Source organism: Mustela erminea, chromosome 15, assembly GCF_009829155.1.
Source record: "Mustela erminea isolate mMusErm1 chromosome 15, mMusErm1.Pri, whole genome shotgun sequence".
Taxonomy (NCBI): Eukaryota; Metazoa; Chordata; class Mammalia; order Carnivora; family Mustelidae; genus Mustela; species Mustela erminea.
Genome location: NC_045628.1, coordinates 14743770 through 14762870, shown reverse-complemented (window position 1 = coordinate 14762870; position 19101 = coordinate 14743770). Strand labels below are relative to the sequence as shown.

The window sequence follows — 19101 nt, the reverse complement described above, 5'->3', positions numbered from 1 at the left end:
TTACTCTTGCCTCTGCCGATGGAAGGTGCACTGTGTTCCCGTGGAGATTTTGTCCATTTCACTCGCCGCATCTACTGGAAAGGACGCCCGGAGTGTGATAGGCCCCCAATAACTACACTTTGAATTGTTTCAATGAATGCATAATGCCGTGCTCACCATGAAAGCAAAAACTGAGCCAACCATATAGCTGTTTGAGCTTCTCGAGGCAGGGAACCCTCAGCTCTTACAATGGCTTCCCCCAAGCGCTTGGAATCCCCAAATGTCAAACGGGCTGCCTGGCTGTAACTTTTTCTAGCCACTGTTCCCGCAACAATCATTGGTTCCTCCCAGGTTTCAGGGATGTTCCGCAGTTGCTGGCTGCCTCTGCTTTCTCAGTCATATCCTCAAAGGGACGTTCCACAAGTTCTGTGGCCATTGGGGATGCCCTCAAGCATATGGGAGAGGAAATGCAGCACAAAGATCAATGGGCAAGAGAACTTGCCTTTGGGGCACATCAAGCAAATAAAACATAATGTTGGGGCGTCTGGGTGGCTCAGTGGGTTAAGCCTCTGCCTTCAGCTCAGGTCAAGATCTCAGGGTCCTGGGATTGAGCCCCGCGTTGGGCTCTCTGCTCAGCGGGGAGCCTGCTTCCTCCTCTCTCTCTGCCTGCCTCTCTGCCTACTTGTGATCGCTCTCTCTGTCAAATAAATAAATAAAATCTTTTAAAGAAATTTAAAAATTAAAAAAAAAAAAAAACCAAGCCAAAGGGGCGCCTGGGTGGCTCAGTGGGTTAAAGCCTCTGCCTTTGGCTCAGGTCATGATCTCAGGGTCCTGGGATCGAGTCCCGCATCCGGCTCTCTGCTCAGCAGGGAGCCTGCTTCCTCCTCTCTCTCTCTGCCTGCATCTCTGCCGGCTGTGATCTCTGTCTGTCAAATAAATAAATAAAATCTTAAAAAAAAAATAACGTTTGGTTATAAGGTGCTTCTCGTTACAAGTTTGTTTTGCCTCCCTCCTCATTCCACACATACATATAAGCTCATCTGAAAAATCCTCTTTGTCATCTTTCTTTTTTTTAAGATTTTATTTATTTATTTGACAAACGGAGATCACAAGTAGACAGAGAGGCAGGCAGAGAGAATGGGGAAGCAGGGTACCCACTGAGCAGAGAGCCTGATGTGGGGCTCGATGCCAGGACCCTGGGATCATGACCTGAGCCGGAGGCAGAGGCTTCACCCACTGAGCCACCCAGGTGCCACCCAATCCAGGTTTTAAAGAGAAAACATCTGAGGCGCCCGGGTGGCTCAGTCAGTTACACATCTGACTCTCGATTTCAGCTCAGGTGGTGATCTCTGCGTTGTGGGGCTGAGCTGCAGGCCGTGGGGTTCATGCTCAGCAAGGAGTCTGCTTGGAATGCTTTCCTTCCGCTTCCCCCCAGCTTGCATGTGCGCATGCGCAAGCTCTCCCCGAACTCAATAAATCTCCAAAAAAATGAGAGAGAACACATCTTCCTTTGTTATTACACGTCACTCTGGTTTCCCTTTTACTTGCATCTCTTTGTTTCTCTGATACACACACATCTGCCTCCCTGATATCTCAGTGCAATATTCCAAACTTCTCTCATCATCAGGTAAGAGGAGGTAATGTCTGGAATTTTTTTTTGTTAAGGTTTTTTTTTTCTTTTTCTTGTCTTTTTTTTTTTTTTTTTTTTTACATGAAACGCTTCAAGAATTTGTATGTCATCCTCACACAGGGGCCATGCTAATCTTCTCTGTATCCTTCCAATTTTAGTATCTGTGCTGCTGACGTCAGCACTTACGTTTTATTTAAACAATCTCTATACCCAACGTGGGGCTTGAACTTATGACCCCGAGAATCAAGAGTCACGTACTCTTCCGACCGAGCCAGCCAGGTGCCCCTGGAATGTTTCAGTATTTGTATTTTTTTTTAAATTTTTAAGCACATATCTTTAAACGGCTTCAGAATTTGAATGACTAGGATATCATTTAAACATAATAAGAACGTGAACTTTGGAAATGAAGAAACTTGGGTTTCAGAGTAATATAATAATTATATAGTCAGATGGAACAAGTATTGCGGATGTGAAAAAACAAAAACAAAAAACAACCCGCCCTGCTGTTGGTGAGCCCATGGGATCTAACCCTTCCAGAAACAACTCAGAAGTACCTAGTGAAAAAGGGAAAAAAGCAAAACCAAAAACAAAACCCTTGCATTTTACATCTGAATGGGACCCTTTTCCTTTGTTTTATTGTAGCGCACTTTTCTTTAGCTAAGATGGGTCCCAAACGTCATCAGAAAACAAAATAAACATAAGAAAGACAGTCCAGAGCAAGGGGAATTCCTTACACCACAGAAAACCCCCAATTCAGGACAGTGAGGGAATAGGGCTGTAAGGGAAAATTCTTGAATTCTAACTGGCTGAGAGCGTGGCACAGGACCCAAAGCATGGAATAGACAGAACAGAGTACTCTAACGAACTTTTTATAATGTGTGTGTGCACATACATATACGTACATACACACGCGTGTACATTTCTTCATCTACACATGCACAAACACGCGTACATTTCAAGAAAAGTGTTGCAGAAACCAACTGTGATACAATGAATCAGCATTGCCTGGGACATCATTAAACAGCATGTGATGAACTCCAGTTCATCTCTTAAAAGACTTATCTCACAATGAAATTAAATAAGGAAATTATTATTAAAAAAGGAAATTAGGTATCCTGTTCAAATACCTCTGACTATAAAAGCCACTCTCTGAAAAACAAAGATAAAAACAAAGCATCTAAATTGTGTTGATTCATTTTATGTCTGTATTTGGTCATATACCCAGGGAATTTTTTTTTTAAGATTTTATTTATTTATTTGACAGAGAGATCACAAGTGGGCAGAGAGGCAGGCAGAGAGAGAGAGAAGGGTTAGGAAGCAGGCTCTCCACCGAGCAGAGAGCTTGATGCAGGGCTTGATCCCAGGACCCTGAGACCATGACCGGCACCGAAGGCAGAGGCTTTAAACCCTCTGAGCCACCCAGGTGCCTCTACCCAGTGGATATTGATGGAATACACAACTTCACAGAGTTGTGTTGGTAGGAGGCAACATAGTACAAAAGACTGTGACTCTAGGACCAAACCTGGCTTCCACCACCTCCTAGAGTAAGTGACTTCACCTGTCTTTTGTTTGGTTTCCTCATCTCTATCTACAAGGGAATGAAAACAACCCACTTCATGGGGTTGTTACTAAATGGGTAACTATGACAGTACCTAAAAGGTACCCATACAAGTTTTAGTAGATAAAAATAGAAGAAAGCCTACATTTTGGAAGGAATCATCATCAATTATTTGCTTCTGGGTATGTTTCTGTAAGAATTTGCATTTTTGACCCTTAAAGAATTCGTTGTAAACGTCCAATAATGTTTGCCATGAAGCGAGCCAAACAGTAAACATGGAGCTCCTGAGTACTTTGGAATACATTCTCACCAGTTGTATTTAGAGGACCGCAGAGAGGGAAAATCTCTTCCTATGTAACGGTCACTGGAATGTTCTGCTTCCCCCCTTACACACACTCATGTGGGAAGGCGAGGGCTGTGGACGCAATCTCCGTCCTCTCTTGTGCCCATCCGTCTCCTTTTTCACTGCAAAGATTCTCTTCCCAACCACTGTTTGGTGGTCCCCTGGCCCCCTCCCCCACGTTTCTGTTCCCCTTCTTCTGTCATGTAACTGTCCATCCTCTCTGACTTTCAACTGTTGTCTAGTTAAATTTCCTACCGTTGCCACACTTCCCTTTGGACATCCCCCCCCCCCCCATTTCTTTCCCTTGGATTAATCTCCCTCTTGCTTCCTGGTTTTTCTCCCTCTGCTCCTGCATCAACCTCTTCTTTGTTGACACGCTACCAAATACTTTCTCTTGCCTGATTCCTCGTTTGCCTTCTGTCCCCTACATCACCCCGCTTCATTAGCGAATTCAACTATCCTGCTTTAATCACGTTTTTCATAAGCAAAAATAAGAATTGAAAATAAAATAAAATAAAATCATATTATCTTCATGCCCAACCCCTCCCCCGCAACACACACACCTGTACCTATACAGTCCTTTCAGTAAAGCAAAGGAGTGAGAGCGATGGCAGGAAATGGTTCATAGAAAAGAAAGCATGGGGGCACCTGGGGGGCTCAGGGGGTTAAAGCCTCTGCCTTCGGCTCAGGTCATGATCCCAGGGTCCTGGGATGGAGCCCGGAGTCGTCGGGCTCTCTGCTCTGCAGGGAGCCTGCTTCCTCCTCTCTCTCTCTGCCTGCCTCTCTGCCTACTTGTGATCTCTGTCTAATAAATAAAACTAAAAAAAAAAGAAAGAAAGCATGGAAGACAGCAAAGGAAAACTCTTGCCTTTCTTCTCTCCTTGTTGATTTGGTCTGTGGCTGGTCAAGATCATTAGGAATCAGACTCAGAGACTTTCAGAGCTCCAAGTGGTCTTGGAGACCATCAGAATAACTCCTTCATTTTATTAATTAGGAAGCTGCAACTCAGAGGGAAAAAAAAAAAAACAACCTGACTTGTCCTAAACATACAGATTTACTTGCTGCCCAATCTGAGTGGGTAGGATTTATTAGGATTCATGAGATGCTTATTGACTAGCGAAATACAACCAACCGATCTGCAAGCACTCACGGGAAGATTCTAGCATCCCTGAGTGAGAGTCCTTTCTGGCTGGAGGGGTATTCATCAGGACAGCTGTGAGCTACTGGGGGCCAAAACTTACCCCTCCAGAGGATCAAGAGGAATCTAGATGGCCCCAAGTACCTCAGAATTGGGAATGAAAGCATTTTTTATATTTAAATTCAATTACTTAACATAGAGTATTATTAGTTCCGGAGGTATTCAGTCATTCATCAGTCTTTTACATCACGCGTCCTCCTTAATGTCCAACACCCAGTTACCCTCCCCTCTCCCTCCCCTCCTGCAATTCTCCGTTTGTTTCCCATGATTAAGAGTCTCTTATGGTTTGTCTCCTTCTCTGATTCTGTCTTGTTTTATTTTTCCTCCCTTCCCCGATGATCCTCTGTTTTGTTTCTTAAATTCCACATACAAGTGAGATCATATGATAATTGTCTTTCTCTGACTGACTTATTTCACTTAGCCTAACACTCTCTAGTTCCATTCCTGTGGTTGCAAATGGCGAGATTTCATTTTTTTTTTTCATTTTTTTTAAATTTATTTGACAGAGATCACAAGTAGGCAGAGAGGCAGGCAGAGAGAGAGGAGGAAGCAGGCTCTCCGCTGAGCAGAGAACCCGATGTGGGGCTCGATCCCAGGACCCTGGGATCATGACCTGAGCCGAAGGCAGAGGCTTTAACCCACTGAGCCACCCAGGCGCCCCTCATTTTTTTTTTTTTGATGGCTGAGTAGTATTCCATTGTCTATATATATCACATCTTCTTTATCCATTCATCTGTCGATGAACATCTGGGATCTTTCCATAGTTTGGCTATTGTGGACATTGCTGCTATAAACATTCAGGTGCACATGTCCCTTCGGATCACTACATTTGTATCTTTAGGGTAAATACCCAGTAGTGCGATTGCTGGGTCGTAGGATAGCTCTATTTTCAACTTTTTGAGGAACCTCCATGCCATTTCCCAGGATGACTGCACCAGCTTGCATTCCCACTAACGGTGTAGGAGGGTTCCCCTTTCTCCACATCCTCACCAACACCTGTAGTTTCCTGACTTGTTACATTTAACCAGGGATTTAGTGCATTTTAAATGTAATGCAGGAAAAACAAGTCCACAAAACACATGTCACCAACTTGCAACAGGTCCATTGAAACATTCTTCTTCTTTTTTTTTTTTTAGATTTTATTTATTTATTTGCCAGAGAGAGAGAGCACAAGTGGAGGGAGCAGCACACAGAGGGAGAAGCATGCTCCCCAAAGAGCAGGGAGCCGGATGCAGGACTCGATCCCAGAACCCTTGGATCTTGACTCGAGCTGATACAGTACAGCCTTAGACAATACCAAATGCCAAAATAAAAATACTGTTTCCTCATAATTTGCAGAAAAATTATATATATATACATACATACATATATACACACAAATATATGATTAATGATGCAATGATAAGCATGAGTGTTCATTCCCATAATACTCCTATCACTCTGTAGTAGCTTTCCTGCTAAGGAGATTATAAATATCATAGAATTTGCCTCGATAGAATTAGTGTAGAGCATTAAGATAAACAGAGTCTTAGGGAAAATAGAAGGAAAAAGAACACAGATATGCTATTTTACTCTCTTAGTATCGGCATTAATGTCTTCTCTAACATGGTGTAACAGTATTTGGCTCCTGGGTAGTTGTTTTTCTAGTTAATACTACTTTATCAGAACTTAGTTTCTTCCCAGCTGATTAGCAGCACCCACCTCCCTGGCGTCTAGGAAGGAGCTAATGTCTACTGAAACCAAATTTGATGCCTAGAAAATCCTTGAGTTAAGAGGCACACCTGTGTTGTTTGGCAGGTGAGTTGAATCTCAAGTAAAGAATTTCTGCAAATCTCCTGTTAAGTCGGCTAAACTGGTTTCACTCCTATTAAACAACCCTGGGGCAGGGGGTGGGGGGAGTCCTCTATTTATCCTTAATAAGCATAATAATGCCCAAGAAATAACTTCCAATGCTAATCTCAGTGGTGTAGGTCTCAAAAGGGGAAAAGGTCAGAATATCTTTCAGGACATTCGATGGCTCCTTGTCAAATTTATTAATTTATAGATAAATTAGCATCATCATATTGGAAAAAAATCCACGGTTTTTTGTAAAGACCAGAATATTGTTAGTTAATTAAGATGTGACTTTGAATAACTTGGAGAAACAACTTTCTAGCTGTATTCACACAATATTCAAAGTAAGAATGGGGGCACCGGGGTGGCTCAGTGGGTTAAAGCCTCTGCCTTCAGCTCAGGTCATCATCCCAGGGTCCTGGGATCTCAAGCCCCACATCGGGCCCTCTGCTCAGCAGGGAGCCTGCTTCCCCCTTTGTCTCTGCCTACTTGTGATCTCTGTTTGTCAAGTAAATAAATAAAATCTTTAAAAAAAAATTAAGGATAGATCATCATGAATAAGTAAATAAAAATTTCAGTGAACTGAATCCTGAAGAAAATAAGGAAGCATTTATCAACGGAAAGGTACTCTGTAAATAGGTTTGCAGATTACCTGCAAAGGTTATCTGGGAATCTATAATCTTAAAGTGAAATAGACCATTTATTTAGAGATTTTAAAAAAATTTCTATTCAGTCTCTTTTTATTTTTTAGATATTCTAATGTTGAAGTATGTTGTTGCCTAGTCTGAGGTTTCTTCTGACTGAACAGGTTTTGAAATATATATAATATAAGACGTTTTAAAATAGATGCTTGATTCATTACATAATGCTCTTTAGGTACTGAAGGAAGTTAACATTTTCATCTTTTGGTCAAGCACTTGTGGGTTCTAAAATAAAACTCTTTGGCAATTATGCAGGACGTGCCAGGGAAGAAAAAGAAAGAGTTTAGGCTCTCTAACCTCATACAACGGACAAAGGATAAAAGTAAAAGAAATGAATCAAATCCACAGGCGTGACGACCCTAGTCTGTTTCAGCAGGCAAAGGAGCTAATAGCATTGCCATCCAGGTCTTAATTTATGGATCCCTTGAGGTATTTTCAACTGCTTTGAAGTTGAAATTGTGGGCCACAGTCTCTTTTTTACTCTTTTACAGAGTAAAAGAATATTTCTTTTTTCAAAGTTTTCAACCAAGAGATTAATTTTCTTTCTCTCTATAATGCACACCATCTGTTTTACTAAACTAACAGTTTATAGCCATATATAAATATATATATATATCTCAACCAGTCAGAGCTGTGGTTCCCAGCCTGGTTATACACTTATACACTAGAAGCTTTGGAAAACTCACTCCCGGCATTACCCCCAGAGATTCTGGGCTTCAATAAGTGGTCTGGTGATGCAGCAGAGAGAAAGAAAGTCTTTCTTGGAGTTCCAAGTTGGAATTCTTGGAGGATTTTTTTTTCCCCTCTGGAAACTATGTTGAAATGGTGATCCAGATTCATGGATTCTTTTTTTAAGATTTACTTATTTAGGGGCACCTGGGTGGCTCAGTTGGTTGAGTGACTGCCTTCAGCTCAGGTCATGATCCTGGAGTCCCCCATCGGGCTCCAGCTCCACAGGGAGTCTGCTTCACCCTCTGACCTTCTTCTCTCTCATGCTCTCTCTCTATCTCAAATAAAAATAAACAAAATCTTAAAAAAAAAAAAAAAAGATTTACTTATTTATTTTAGAGAGAGACGGAGAGAGTGAGCCCACATGAGCAGGAGGAGGGGCAGAGGGTGAGAGAGAAACCACAAGCATGCCCACCGAGCATGAAGCCTGCACAGGGGCTCGATCCCAGGACCCTGAAATCATGACCTGAACGGAAATCAAGAGTCCACCACTTAACGGACTGAGCCACCCAGGCACCTCTGGGTTTATGGATTTTTTTAAAAAAAGATTTATTTATTTATTTATTTGACAGACAGAGATCACAACACAAGTAGGCAGAGAGGCAGGCAGAGAGTGAGAGGAGGAAGCAGGCTCTCGGCTGAGCAGAGAGCCCAATGCGGGGCTCAATCCTAGGACCCTGAGATCATGACTTGAGCAGAAGTCAGAGGCTTTAACCCACTGAGCCACCCAGGCGCCCCTTATGGATGTTTTTTAAAGTACAATAGGGAAAGCTACATAATCTGTTAAATAAACATTCAGGGGCTGGTCTAAAACACCAAACCATTCTTCATAGTTCTTTCTTTAAAACACACAACGAGCTTTGATTCCAAACAATGAAATCTAGAACCAACCTATTATTAAATTAGGAACTGCTTGAGTCTTCAGAGCATAATACTATACATTTTTGTGTGTCAAATGACTCAGGGTTTTTTCTGGAAGAAAAAAAAAAAAAAGAAAGAAAGAATCAATAAATTTAGTACCTGCCAGGAGGAAGACACGAAGAGACTGTCAAACAAGGCTAGAAATAAAGTACAAAACCCAAATACGTGCAATTTTGAATTTTAGGAAACGCCATAGGGAATGTCCTGGTTCATGATTTTTTGTGTTTTCTGAATAGTAAACTGGGTTAGAAATAGATCAGTCAGAAAAGAATATGGCAGAGAGACCCTAATGGAAATACACTGGAGAGCAAGAAAGGAGGTGATAAAAGCTCATTAAAAGGCAAATCATACAAAAGAATAGTGGACAGTTTGTAGTCAATAGAGAAAGGTGATCTATTCCAACAGCAGCAAAGATGAGAAGGATGAGGGGTACCAGGTGCTTCCCAAACTCTTTTGAAGCTTGACACACCGGGACAAGGTGGGACCAAGAGCAGTACAGAAGTGGAACCATGTCTGCGTCCCACCGTGTACACACCATCTTCACCCTTATTCCCATTCGTACAAAGCATGACACGACCGTGCACACACAACACAGCTGCTGGGGCTGCTGCCTGGCTCGAGTAGGACTTACCTTGTGTTGTCTCAGCACAGATGACGGCATTGAGGTGGAAGAAAAAGAGACAGGGTTGAGGCGCTTGAGTGGCTCAGTCCGTTAAACATCCGCCTTCCGCTTGCGTCCTGATCCTGGGGTCCTTGGTTTGAGCCCTGTATCAGGCTCTCTGCTCAGCAGGGAGTCTGCTTCTCCCTCTCCCTGTGTGCCCTCTCTCTCTCTCAAGTAAATAAATAAAATCTTAAAAAAAAAAAAAAAAGGAAAAGAGGTTTGAGCTCATTGCACAGAAAAACTTTCTAAAGGGCTGTCAAACCAATACAAAACAAAAACAGAACATATGCACTGAACCCCATGGGCCTGAAATTGTAGCATGAATCAAATACTATCTCAAGAAATAGACTAATTGGGCTGAGCGTGGAATGTATCCTAATGGTCTCCAGCGGTTCTTCCTAATGTAAATTTCGATGATTCTATAGTCCAAACTTCTCTTTTCTTCATAGACATCTAATCACTTCTACTTTCATTCTGTACCAATTTGGCTGAAACAAAAAGTGACAAGAGCACACTTATGGTGATGAGCACTGAGCAATGTATAGCGTTGTCGAATTCTATACTGTATAACTGAAACTAATATTAACACTATATGTTAATTATACTGGAATTAAAATTTAAAAAGATATTAAAAGACAGTGACAAAGAGGAATTGAGAAACTCTTCACAATGAGTGAAAATGTGAAGCAGAGGGTTAGCAACTAGCTTTATTGTAGAGGACTGATTTACAGGTTTTTAGACCTTTGGTTACTTTTGGCAAGAAGTGAATCCTGAAAGCTCATACCAAGAACCGCAAGAACTTTAAAGGGACAAATAACCCCATAATAAAGCCAGCGTCTTTGTTCTCTTATTTATGCCCAGATTCGTGACCTCAGAAACTGAAAGGACAACTTGATCTTTATGTTTAATTCGATACAGCAATGAAAACACGAATGAGTTTATTTTTCATTTAGGTGCAAAAGGTGGCCGTCCCAAAAAATAAAGTAAAACAAGATATGGAACAGTGTTCACTGTGACAGAGCCATCCGCTGATAGAACAGACTCGCAGAACTGGGAGCAAGACGGGACGTCCAGGGAAAAAGTCTTAACTGCTTGTCCTACGCGTACTGCACGGGCACAAGCAGGCCAGGCTTGAGGCTGGAACATTCAAGATCAAAATGGCAAGGAAGGCTGCTGCCACTGAGCTTGCGCGCTCCACGTCCTGCGGTCTTGAATTTAAGCCTGTGCCCCACACCTCTTAGGATGACTTTTTGCATATCGCGGGGCCAAAAAAGAACTGCAGAGATTTAAGGGCAAGGCCTATTTCAAGCCCAGAACTGCAGTCGTCCCTCCGTGACAGGCTGAACAGGGTCACGCAGAGGAGCGTAGCATGAAAACCTTTCGAGTTCAGCAAGCCTAGGGCTGCGGCGTGATCTGGCAGGCCGTGTCCTTTCCTTTCGGAAGGCTTTTTCTGCTCTGCTTTTGCACTCTAGAAGCCGAGCTATTTGCCAGGGGTAGGACGGGGGAGGGGGAGGAGGGTGGAGGGGGAGGGGGAGGAGATGGAGGGGGAGGGGGAGGAGGGAGGTGGGGGGGCACGAAGCGGGCTGTCCACATCCTGCTGCCAGTCTGTCCAACAGGATCGCCGCTCTCCAGGGTCCCGGCCCCGAGATACCGGGGCTGGGGGCGAGGGGAGCGCAGGCCACGTTTCCCCCAGCACCCCCGACCCTGGGCGCCGGGCCAGCTGGCTGGAGAGAACCCAGGCAGCGAGCCTAAGAGCTCCCCGCCAGCCCTCTCCGCCGCGGAGGGAGCGTCCTGTCCTCCGGCCCGTGCGCGCCCCCTAGCGCCGGTCCGCGGACGGGGCGGGGCAGGGCGGGGCGGGGCGGGGCGGGGCGGAGCCCCGGGGCCGGGAGCGCGGGGGGCCGTGGCGCCCAGTGGAGGCGCGAGCGCGAGCGCGGCTGCAGCGGGAGGCATGGCGAGCACGGCCTCGGAGATCATCGCCTTCATGGTTTCCATCTCCGGCTGGGTGCTGGTGTCCTCCACGCTGCCCACCGACTACTGGAAGGTGTCCACCATCGACGGCACGGTCATCACCACCGCCACCTATTGGGCCAACCTGTGGAAGACGTGCGTTACCGACTCCACGGGCGTCTCCAACTGCAAGGACTTCCCCTCCATGCTGGCGCTGGACGGTCTGCATCCCCTCGGCCCCTGCCCCCGGCCCTCGCTCCAGCCCGGCGGGGCCGCGGGGCGCCCTCTTGGCCCTCTAACCACCCCCTCCCCGGCCGGGCTCCCTCGGAGGCCCGGGTCCGCTTTACCCCCAGGGCCTGGGGGAGCCGCGGAGAGCCCCATGCCCTTCGCCGCCGTGTCCGGACGCGTGTCCCGCGGGGGCGCCTGCCCGAGCCCGGCGCCCCGGGGCGGGAGAGGGGGACACTCCTGGGGGGGGAGAGTGGGCGACTCAGGAGTCTGGAGGGGGGTGCGGAGGGAAGCACCTTTGCAGTCCCGAGAGTCGAGGACACGGTTGCGGGATCCCCATCTCTCGGGGACTGTTAGGACACGGAGTGACGCTGGTCCCCTTCACCCAGCACTCCCCGAAAGAACTGGATCCTGAGTAAAGTGGTATCGTCCACATGTCAACGCCAAATTTGCTTGTCCTCAACTCCCTTTAACCGTTTTGTCAGTTCTTTTAAAAATAGGCAAGGGGGAAATAAACATATTGCGGGGAGTGTCAACCGGTTCTCGCCTCTCCCCAACTTCCTTCCCAAGGGAGAAAGAAAACAACCCCACGCTTCAACAAATGTGTCCTCCTGGGCTTTAATGCTTCCTCCAAGTTTTAGACAAATAAATAGCTTTTGCCTGTGCCGCAGTGGGTAGAGAATCCTGGCTAGCAAGAATCTTGTGCCAGAGACTGCCAAGGACTGTGTCGGTGCCTCCCTCATCTGCTCTCCGGGTCTCTCTCCTGCGGTTCTTTTGTAGATCGTTTGTTTTTAGTTGTGTTCTCTATTGTATTGCATTAGAGCAACAGGTAGATGGTCACATAGAAAACTGGTGTTTTAGTTTATTTTTTATTTTCTTGAAGATTTTATTTATTTGACAGATAGATCACAAGTAGGCAGAGAGGCAGGCAGAGAGGGGGAAACAGGCTCCCTGCTGAGCAGAGAGCCTAATGGGGGGCTTGAACCCAGGACCCTAAGATCATGACCTCAGCAGAAGGCAGAGGCTTAACCCACTGATCCACCCAGGCGCCTCTCTGTTTTAGTTTTGGGAGGAGTGGGTGTCAGCCCAGTTACCATGACTGCTCAAGTTCTAGGTTCGACAGGACTCAGTAGATCCAGGCACAAATTGAAGGATAGTCATTTGCATTACCTCTAGTTTCAAGTTGTTTTCTTTCCTTCTTTAAAAAAAAAAAAAGGTTTTCTTTTATTATTCCATGACAGGTTTTTATTTGCATAGCTGACTCCATAAAAGACAATAATTAATTCCCCTAACACAGTGTTTGCCACGAAAAGCAAACTGTTGCTCAATGTGGTATTTGATGGAACCTCCACAGACAGGCGTACGTGCCTGGTTTTAGATGGGTGACACCCAGGTCTTGGTCTGTTGTGTAAAAGTAGTAGCTGGGACACTGTTGATGCCCTAGAATTACTGGTGAATTTCCCATGCTCTGTAGAGCACACATTCAGGTAGATGCTTTGAACAGGCAGGCTCTTGTTTCTGTGGTTTACATTCGGGAATTGGGGATTGATGGTTACTGTCCTAAGTGCATCCTTCTGCTGTTAACTGTGCTGTTACCTGAGATAGTGTGCCAGATCCGATCCCTTCTATAAGACAGCTGGGGGACAAGAGAGAGAGGAGTGAGGAAGAAGGGCTCCGTGAAGAGCGGCGGGGTGCAGAATGGTGTTGTCGCCTTGTGAGAGTGCACTTAGCATGGAGACTTGGGGGCCAGGTTGGGTAGAGAGGAGGGAGGGGGGCATAGCCCTCAGTTATGAGGCTTTGGAGAGAGCTGAGGTTGGAGAAAAAAAAGGAGTGACATTAATGTACAACCCGACTTGCAAAATGGCCTTTCATGTGTGCTCACGTGTCTAGGAAATGGCTTAAAAAAAACACAAATGACTTCATACTCCCTGTTGTTCTGCAGTATTCTAAAATTAATAACATACCCTTCCCAGCCAGCACATATAGAAGTAACTCTTTCTAACAACTGCATAGGGTGCATAAGTCTGGACAGACTGGTTTGCCGAACTACTTTCTCCTTGTCCGACAACGGGCCCTTTCCAGCGTGTCGGTGGTGGTGGTGCTGCACTGAAAATCTTAATATTCATCTCGTTGTGCACTTGTGTATTTCTGTAAAGTAGATACTGAGAAATGGTACTGTCAGGGGGTAGATGATAACATTTTAATGTTCGGTTTATAGCGCCAAATCGCAGTCCACCAACAACATACGAGGATGCCTGTTTCTCTGCATTCTCACCACTAAGTTTTTCATCCAGCATCATAGGTGACATAGTATCCTGTTATCATTTTCATCAGTATTTCCCAAGTTTTTGCCAATGATTTTTACCACTTTATCATGTATTTATTGACCACTTTCTTTCTTTCTCTTTCATACATTGCCTGTCTATATCTTATGCCTATAGTCTCTTATTTCCTCTCGATATAAATGATTGGGTTTTTTTTTTTTTTTTAAGATTTTATTTATTTATTTGACAGAGAGAGATCACAAGTAGGCAGAGAGGCAGGCAGAGAGAGAGAGAGGGAAGCAGGCTCCCTGCTGAGCAGAGAGACCCATGCGGGACTCGATCCCAGGACCCTGAGATCATGACCTGAGCCGAAGGCAGCGGCTTAACCCACTGAGCCACCCAGGTGCCCGGGTTTTTTGTTTTTGTTTAATTTCTTTTTAGTGTTTCAAAATTCATTGTTCATGCACCACACCCAGTGCTCCATGCAATACTTGCCCTCCTTAATACTCACTACCAGGCTCACCCATCCCCCCACCCCCCTTCCGTCCAAAACCCTCAGTTTGATTCTCAGAGTCCACAGTCTCTCATGGTTTGTCTCCCCGTCCAGTTTCCCCTAACTCACTTCTCCTCCCCATCTCCCCATGTCCTCCGTGTAATCCCTTATGCTCCACAAGTAAGTGAAACCATAGGATAATTAGCTTTCTCTACTTGACTTATTTCACTTATTTCCCATCCACGTTCATACAAATTTGGGTATTCATCCTTTCTGATGAGGCATAATACTCCATTGTATATATGGACTGTATCTTCTTTATCCATTTGTCCGTTGAAGGACATCTTGGTTCTTTTCACAGTTTGGCAACTGTAGCCATTGCTGCTATGAACATTGGGGCACATGTGGCCCTTCTTTTCACTACATCAGTATCTTTGGGGTAAATACCCAGTAGTGCAATTGCAGGGTCATAGGGTAGCTCTATTTTTAATTTCTTAAGGAATCTCCACACCGTTTTCCAAAGAGCCTGTACCAACTTGCATTCCCACCAACAGTGTAAGAGGGTTCCCCTTTCTCCACATCCTCTCCAACACTTGTTGTTTACTGTCTTGTTAATTTTGGCCATTCTAACTGGTGTAAGGTGGTATCTCAATGTGGTTTTGATTTGAATCTCCCTGATGGCTAGTGATGGTGAACATTTTTTCATCTGTCTGTTAGCCATTTGTATTGTATGTCTTCTTTGAAGAAGTGTCTGTTCATGTCTTCTGCCCATTTTTGATATGACTATCTGTTTTGTGTGTGTTGAGTTTGAGGAGTTCTTTATAGATCTTGGATATCAGCCCTTTGTCTGTAGTGTCATTTACAAATATCTCCCTCCATTCCATGGAAAGTGATTGTTTTTAAGATTTTATTTTTAAGTAATCTCTGCACCCAATGTGGGGCTCAAACATACAACACCAAGGTCAAGAGTCATAGGCTCTACCAACGGAGCCAGCCACGCACCCCTAAATAATTGTTTTTTAACTTTATTTCTTTATCCACTCAGTTTCTACACCCAGTGTGGGGATCAGACTCACAACCCCAAAGATCAAGAGTCTTCTTGACTAGCCAGGCTAGTGCCCATAAATGATTTTTTTTTTTTATTTTGGAGGTCATTCCTGGACTTGTTATATACATTACAATCTCAGCCCATTGCTTGTCTTTACATTTATGACACCTTTTCTTATACAAAACTTTGAAATGTGTACTATGATCAAATTTATAAATTTCCTACCACCTCTGTCTTCTGTGGCTTAAGACAGCATTGCCAGAGTGTTTAGCCTTACTTTTCTGTGTCTCTCAGAATAACATCTTGGGGGGTTTAATCACACAGCTTTGTTTTCACGTAGAGGAGTCAATCCCCCCCATCCTAGAAGCTGACCTTCCCGGAGCAGGCCCCGCCATAAGGTGTCTGCTGTATTCCCCAGGGCAGCTGCATCTGGTGGAGGCTGGTTCTGAGAGCTCCAGCCAACATCGCACAGCCCATTGGACTCCCTGACACTCCTTTGAAGGGGCAGAGAAGACTGCATTACCGTAGACCTTGGTGACCGCAGGCCTCAGCAAACCAGTCCTCCCCTTCAACCAGGCAGGGGCTCTCGATTGAAAAAAGAATCCAGGAAGGAAAAGAGAAGGCCCACAACTCTCTCTAGGCCAAGAAGGAGCTTCTTAGGCAGAAGAAGGAGCTTCTTGGGTATAGATGATGGTGACGTTTTCCCCAGTATCATCCCTGTAAGGCAAATGAGACCCAGAAAAGCTCAATGTGTAGATTCAAGTTTACGTTAAGACGCCAACTCCACGTTCTGGTTAGTGCGATGGAAGGGAAGCTTTGGTGAGTTTCTCAAAACTCACCAGACGCTGTTTGTACCGTTCATCTTGCGAAGGAAGCGCTCTTAGCCCTGTTTTACAGCCGAGAACACTGAGGCTCCAGAGAGATAAGGTCATGTAATCAAGTCGCACAGAAGGTACATGAGTAGAAGATGCAGAGCGGAGCCTCGGGCTCCATGCCTTCCTCCCATTCCACTCTTCTTGCGGAGGATTTGCAAAAGCCACACAAATCTACCCACATAAGCAAAGCTCATTGTTTTTTCTCCCCCATCTCTGTCAGCTCACAAGAGGGCTACCAGGGTGTTGTCTCCACCAGGTGGATGTTTTCATTTTTGCTCGTTTGAAATGGAAAATAAGGCACACATCATTTGGAAATCACTTAACTTTTAAGGGACACCTTGAAGGTTTCCTCCAGCGGAATTCGTGAACTTAAAGTCCCTGTATTTTACTAACTGAAAATTTCACGGTGGAACAGCAGGTGATTTCTGTTTATCTCCAGCTCCCATGCCTCTCAAAGCACCGCACGGTCTTCATCTAAGAATCATTTTCAGCAAAGTTGTTTTTAGTACCTGCCGTCTATTTGTGTTAGTGGGAATGTTTGCCGTTTCTTCCAAGAGAGTTAACTATAAATTATACGGCAGAGAACTTCTAAGTAAATATGTTCATGCCTCAGCACTTTAATGTGTTAATTAGCTATTAAAGGTGTCAGTAAATTAGACCTGTCAAAAATAATGGCCTCCTTGACTGGGTTTTACTACCACTTCACTTACTTGCAAGTTTTGCCCTCTGGAACTGTTAATAAGCAAAGCTGCAGAGGTTAGCCTTGCGAAAGATAAACTCTGGAGTTTGTTGGAACTTACCTGAGGCCTGCATCTGTGGGTGTTTTAAGGAGTAGTAGCCCCAAATTTACACAACCCAGGCTTACCAACACCTGGAATCCATCTACCGCCAGCAGCCAGGGTGGTCTTTATCCTGCGGAGAATCTCGGTCCCTATTCTTTGTTCCCTCTAGCCAATGATTGTCTGGTCAGGTGCCTTCCTTTGTTCATACAGCAAATTAGCAGTTTCCCCACTGCTGTTGGAGGCTGGAGACCGCTACCTTTCCCTCCAGGTCAGGGTTCTTCTGGTGGTTACTGAGCAAGGACCCAAGCTCATCAGGGATAGTATTTCTCCTCTCTTGCTTGTGCCAGGAGACCAGTCCTGCTGCAGACCTGAGGGCCGAGACAGGAGAACAGGAAGAGAACCTCAGAAAGAAGTTCTGGGAGGAAACGGTTGAATATAGTTTAAAGACTCATGGTGTTTTCATATGAAGTCAGATGAAGGATAGAATGCACCACCAGAGATTCTTGCCTCCCACCTACATCTGGGAAAACTCATCCTGTGTTCTAAATGATCAAATTGTAGATTTCGCCTTTTGCCAGCCTCCTGCTTCTGCTCATCAAGCCCGTATGATTGCGAAAGTAAATGAAGTTTTCTAAGATAATATTTATGCATATCTTATGGAGGCTACCTCTCATACAGACTGTTTTCTCTGCTTCGTGATTGAGGCTAGTCAGCCAACATAACTCTAGACCAGAGATTGTAATAAATCTCCCGAAAAAGAAAAATGAAACCACACTGTCCCAGGAGCTCCGGTGGTAAACGATGAGCCAGTTGTGGTTATCCTGATAGATGTTCTCCAGTCTTATGAGGGGCTAAGGGCCTTCCTCTCCATCTGTGCTTCTGCCTGTCTCTCCGCTCCCCGACCCCCCCCCCCCCCCCCCCCCCCCGCCCAGGTCTGGCTGGGGGACTAAGGGTGGAAATTTAAAAAAAAAACAAAAACAAAACCTGGCTCAGTCTTATGCAGCAGAGACCCAGATAGCCTTGCAGCATTATAATTGCTACCCAAATAAGCCTCCTTTGTCCTGTTGTGCTAATAATAGATTTGTTTTGCTGTTTTTGATAACCTCACTACCAGCAGAACTATTTTGTCTGTGGAATTAGTTCACATTATAAAATAGAACATTGTCACTGCTGTCTACCTTCATGGAGGTCTAAATTTGTTGGAATTAAACGGAGCACTTTCAGAGTACTCTTCAAAACAGATCCTAGCAATGGAATTGAGGCTTAAAATTTCATTTCAAAGCAACGTGGGCTGGAAGTGACCTGTCAGCCTTATTTCTTGAATTTATAATTACTGCGGTCTTAGAATTATTACTTATCGTAGGCTTTCCCTGGATACTACCAATAAATGACTTGCTGTATTTATGAATCTTTTCAAATTAGAAAACTTAATTCCATATGTAAGCCTGACATACTCCTATGTTCATTTACCCAACAAACATTTACTTACACCTGGTATATGCCATCGCTATTTCAGGTTGAAGTATGGCCCCGTTTCAGGCTGAAATGAAAATGACCTTCTGTGCTTAAAATGTATGGGTTTAAATTCTGTTAATTTAAAATTTGTTAGTGTCTGGACAAAAGCCACGTCGAAGTTGACCCCCACTTGGCTCTTCAACTAAGAACAGGTGGTTAAGAAAATGGGTGGTGCCAGGAAATGATCAGGCAACCCAATAGAATGAGGTTTTGGGGGCTTGGAAAGCATCTATTTATATGTATGTAGTTAACTTCATAATGATGGAGTATTCTTTTAGTAAACAACTCTGCTTTAAAAAAATTTTTTTTAATTTTATTATGTTACGTTATTCACCATACAGTACATCATTAATTTTTGATGTCACATTCCGTGATTCATTATTTGTGTATAACACCCAG

At 44.6% G+C, this 19101-nt stretch overlaps 1 protein-coding gene and 1 non-coding gene across 4 annotated transcripts in view; one reads left to right on the top strand and one right to left on the bottom strand.

Moving 5' to 3' along the window:
• CLDN10 (claudin 10) overlaps window positions 1-19101 on the top strand; it is a 129925-nt gene that overhangs the window by 92853 nt on the left and 17971 nt on the right. The window contains exon 1 of one of the 3 annotated variants that reach the window (XM_032314478.1): window positions 11422-11721. The exons of the other annotated variants lie outside the window; for them this stretch is intronic. Coding sequence (XP_032170369.1) covers window positions 11502-11721 — 220 coding nt within the window. The 5' untranslated portion in view covers window positions 11422-11501. Of the gene's footprint in view, window positions 1-11421; window positions 11722-19101 lie in introns of those variants that run through there. 3 annotated transcript variants of the gene reach the window in all.
• Window positions 1685-1791, bottom strand: LOC116574616. The gene has a single exon (XR_004279396.1). It is a non-coding gene; the product is annotated as a U6 spliceosomal RNA (small nuclear RNA).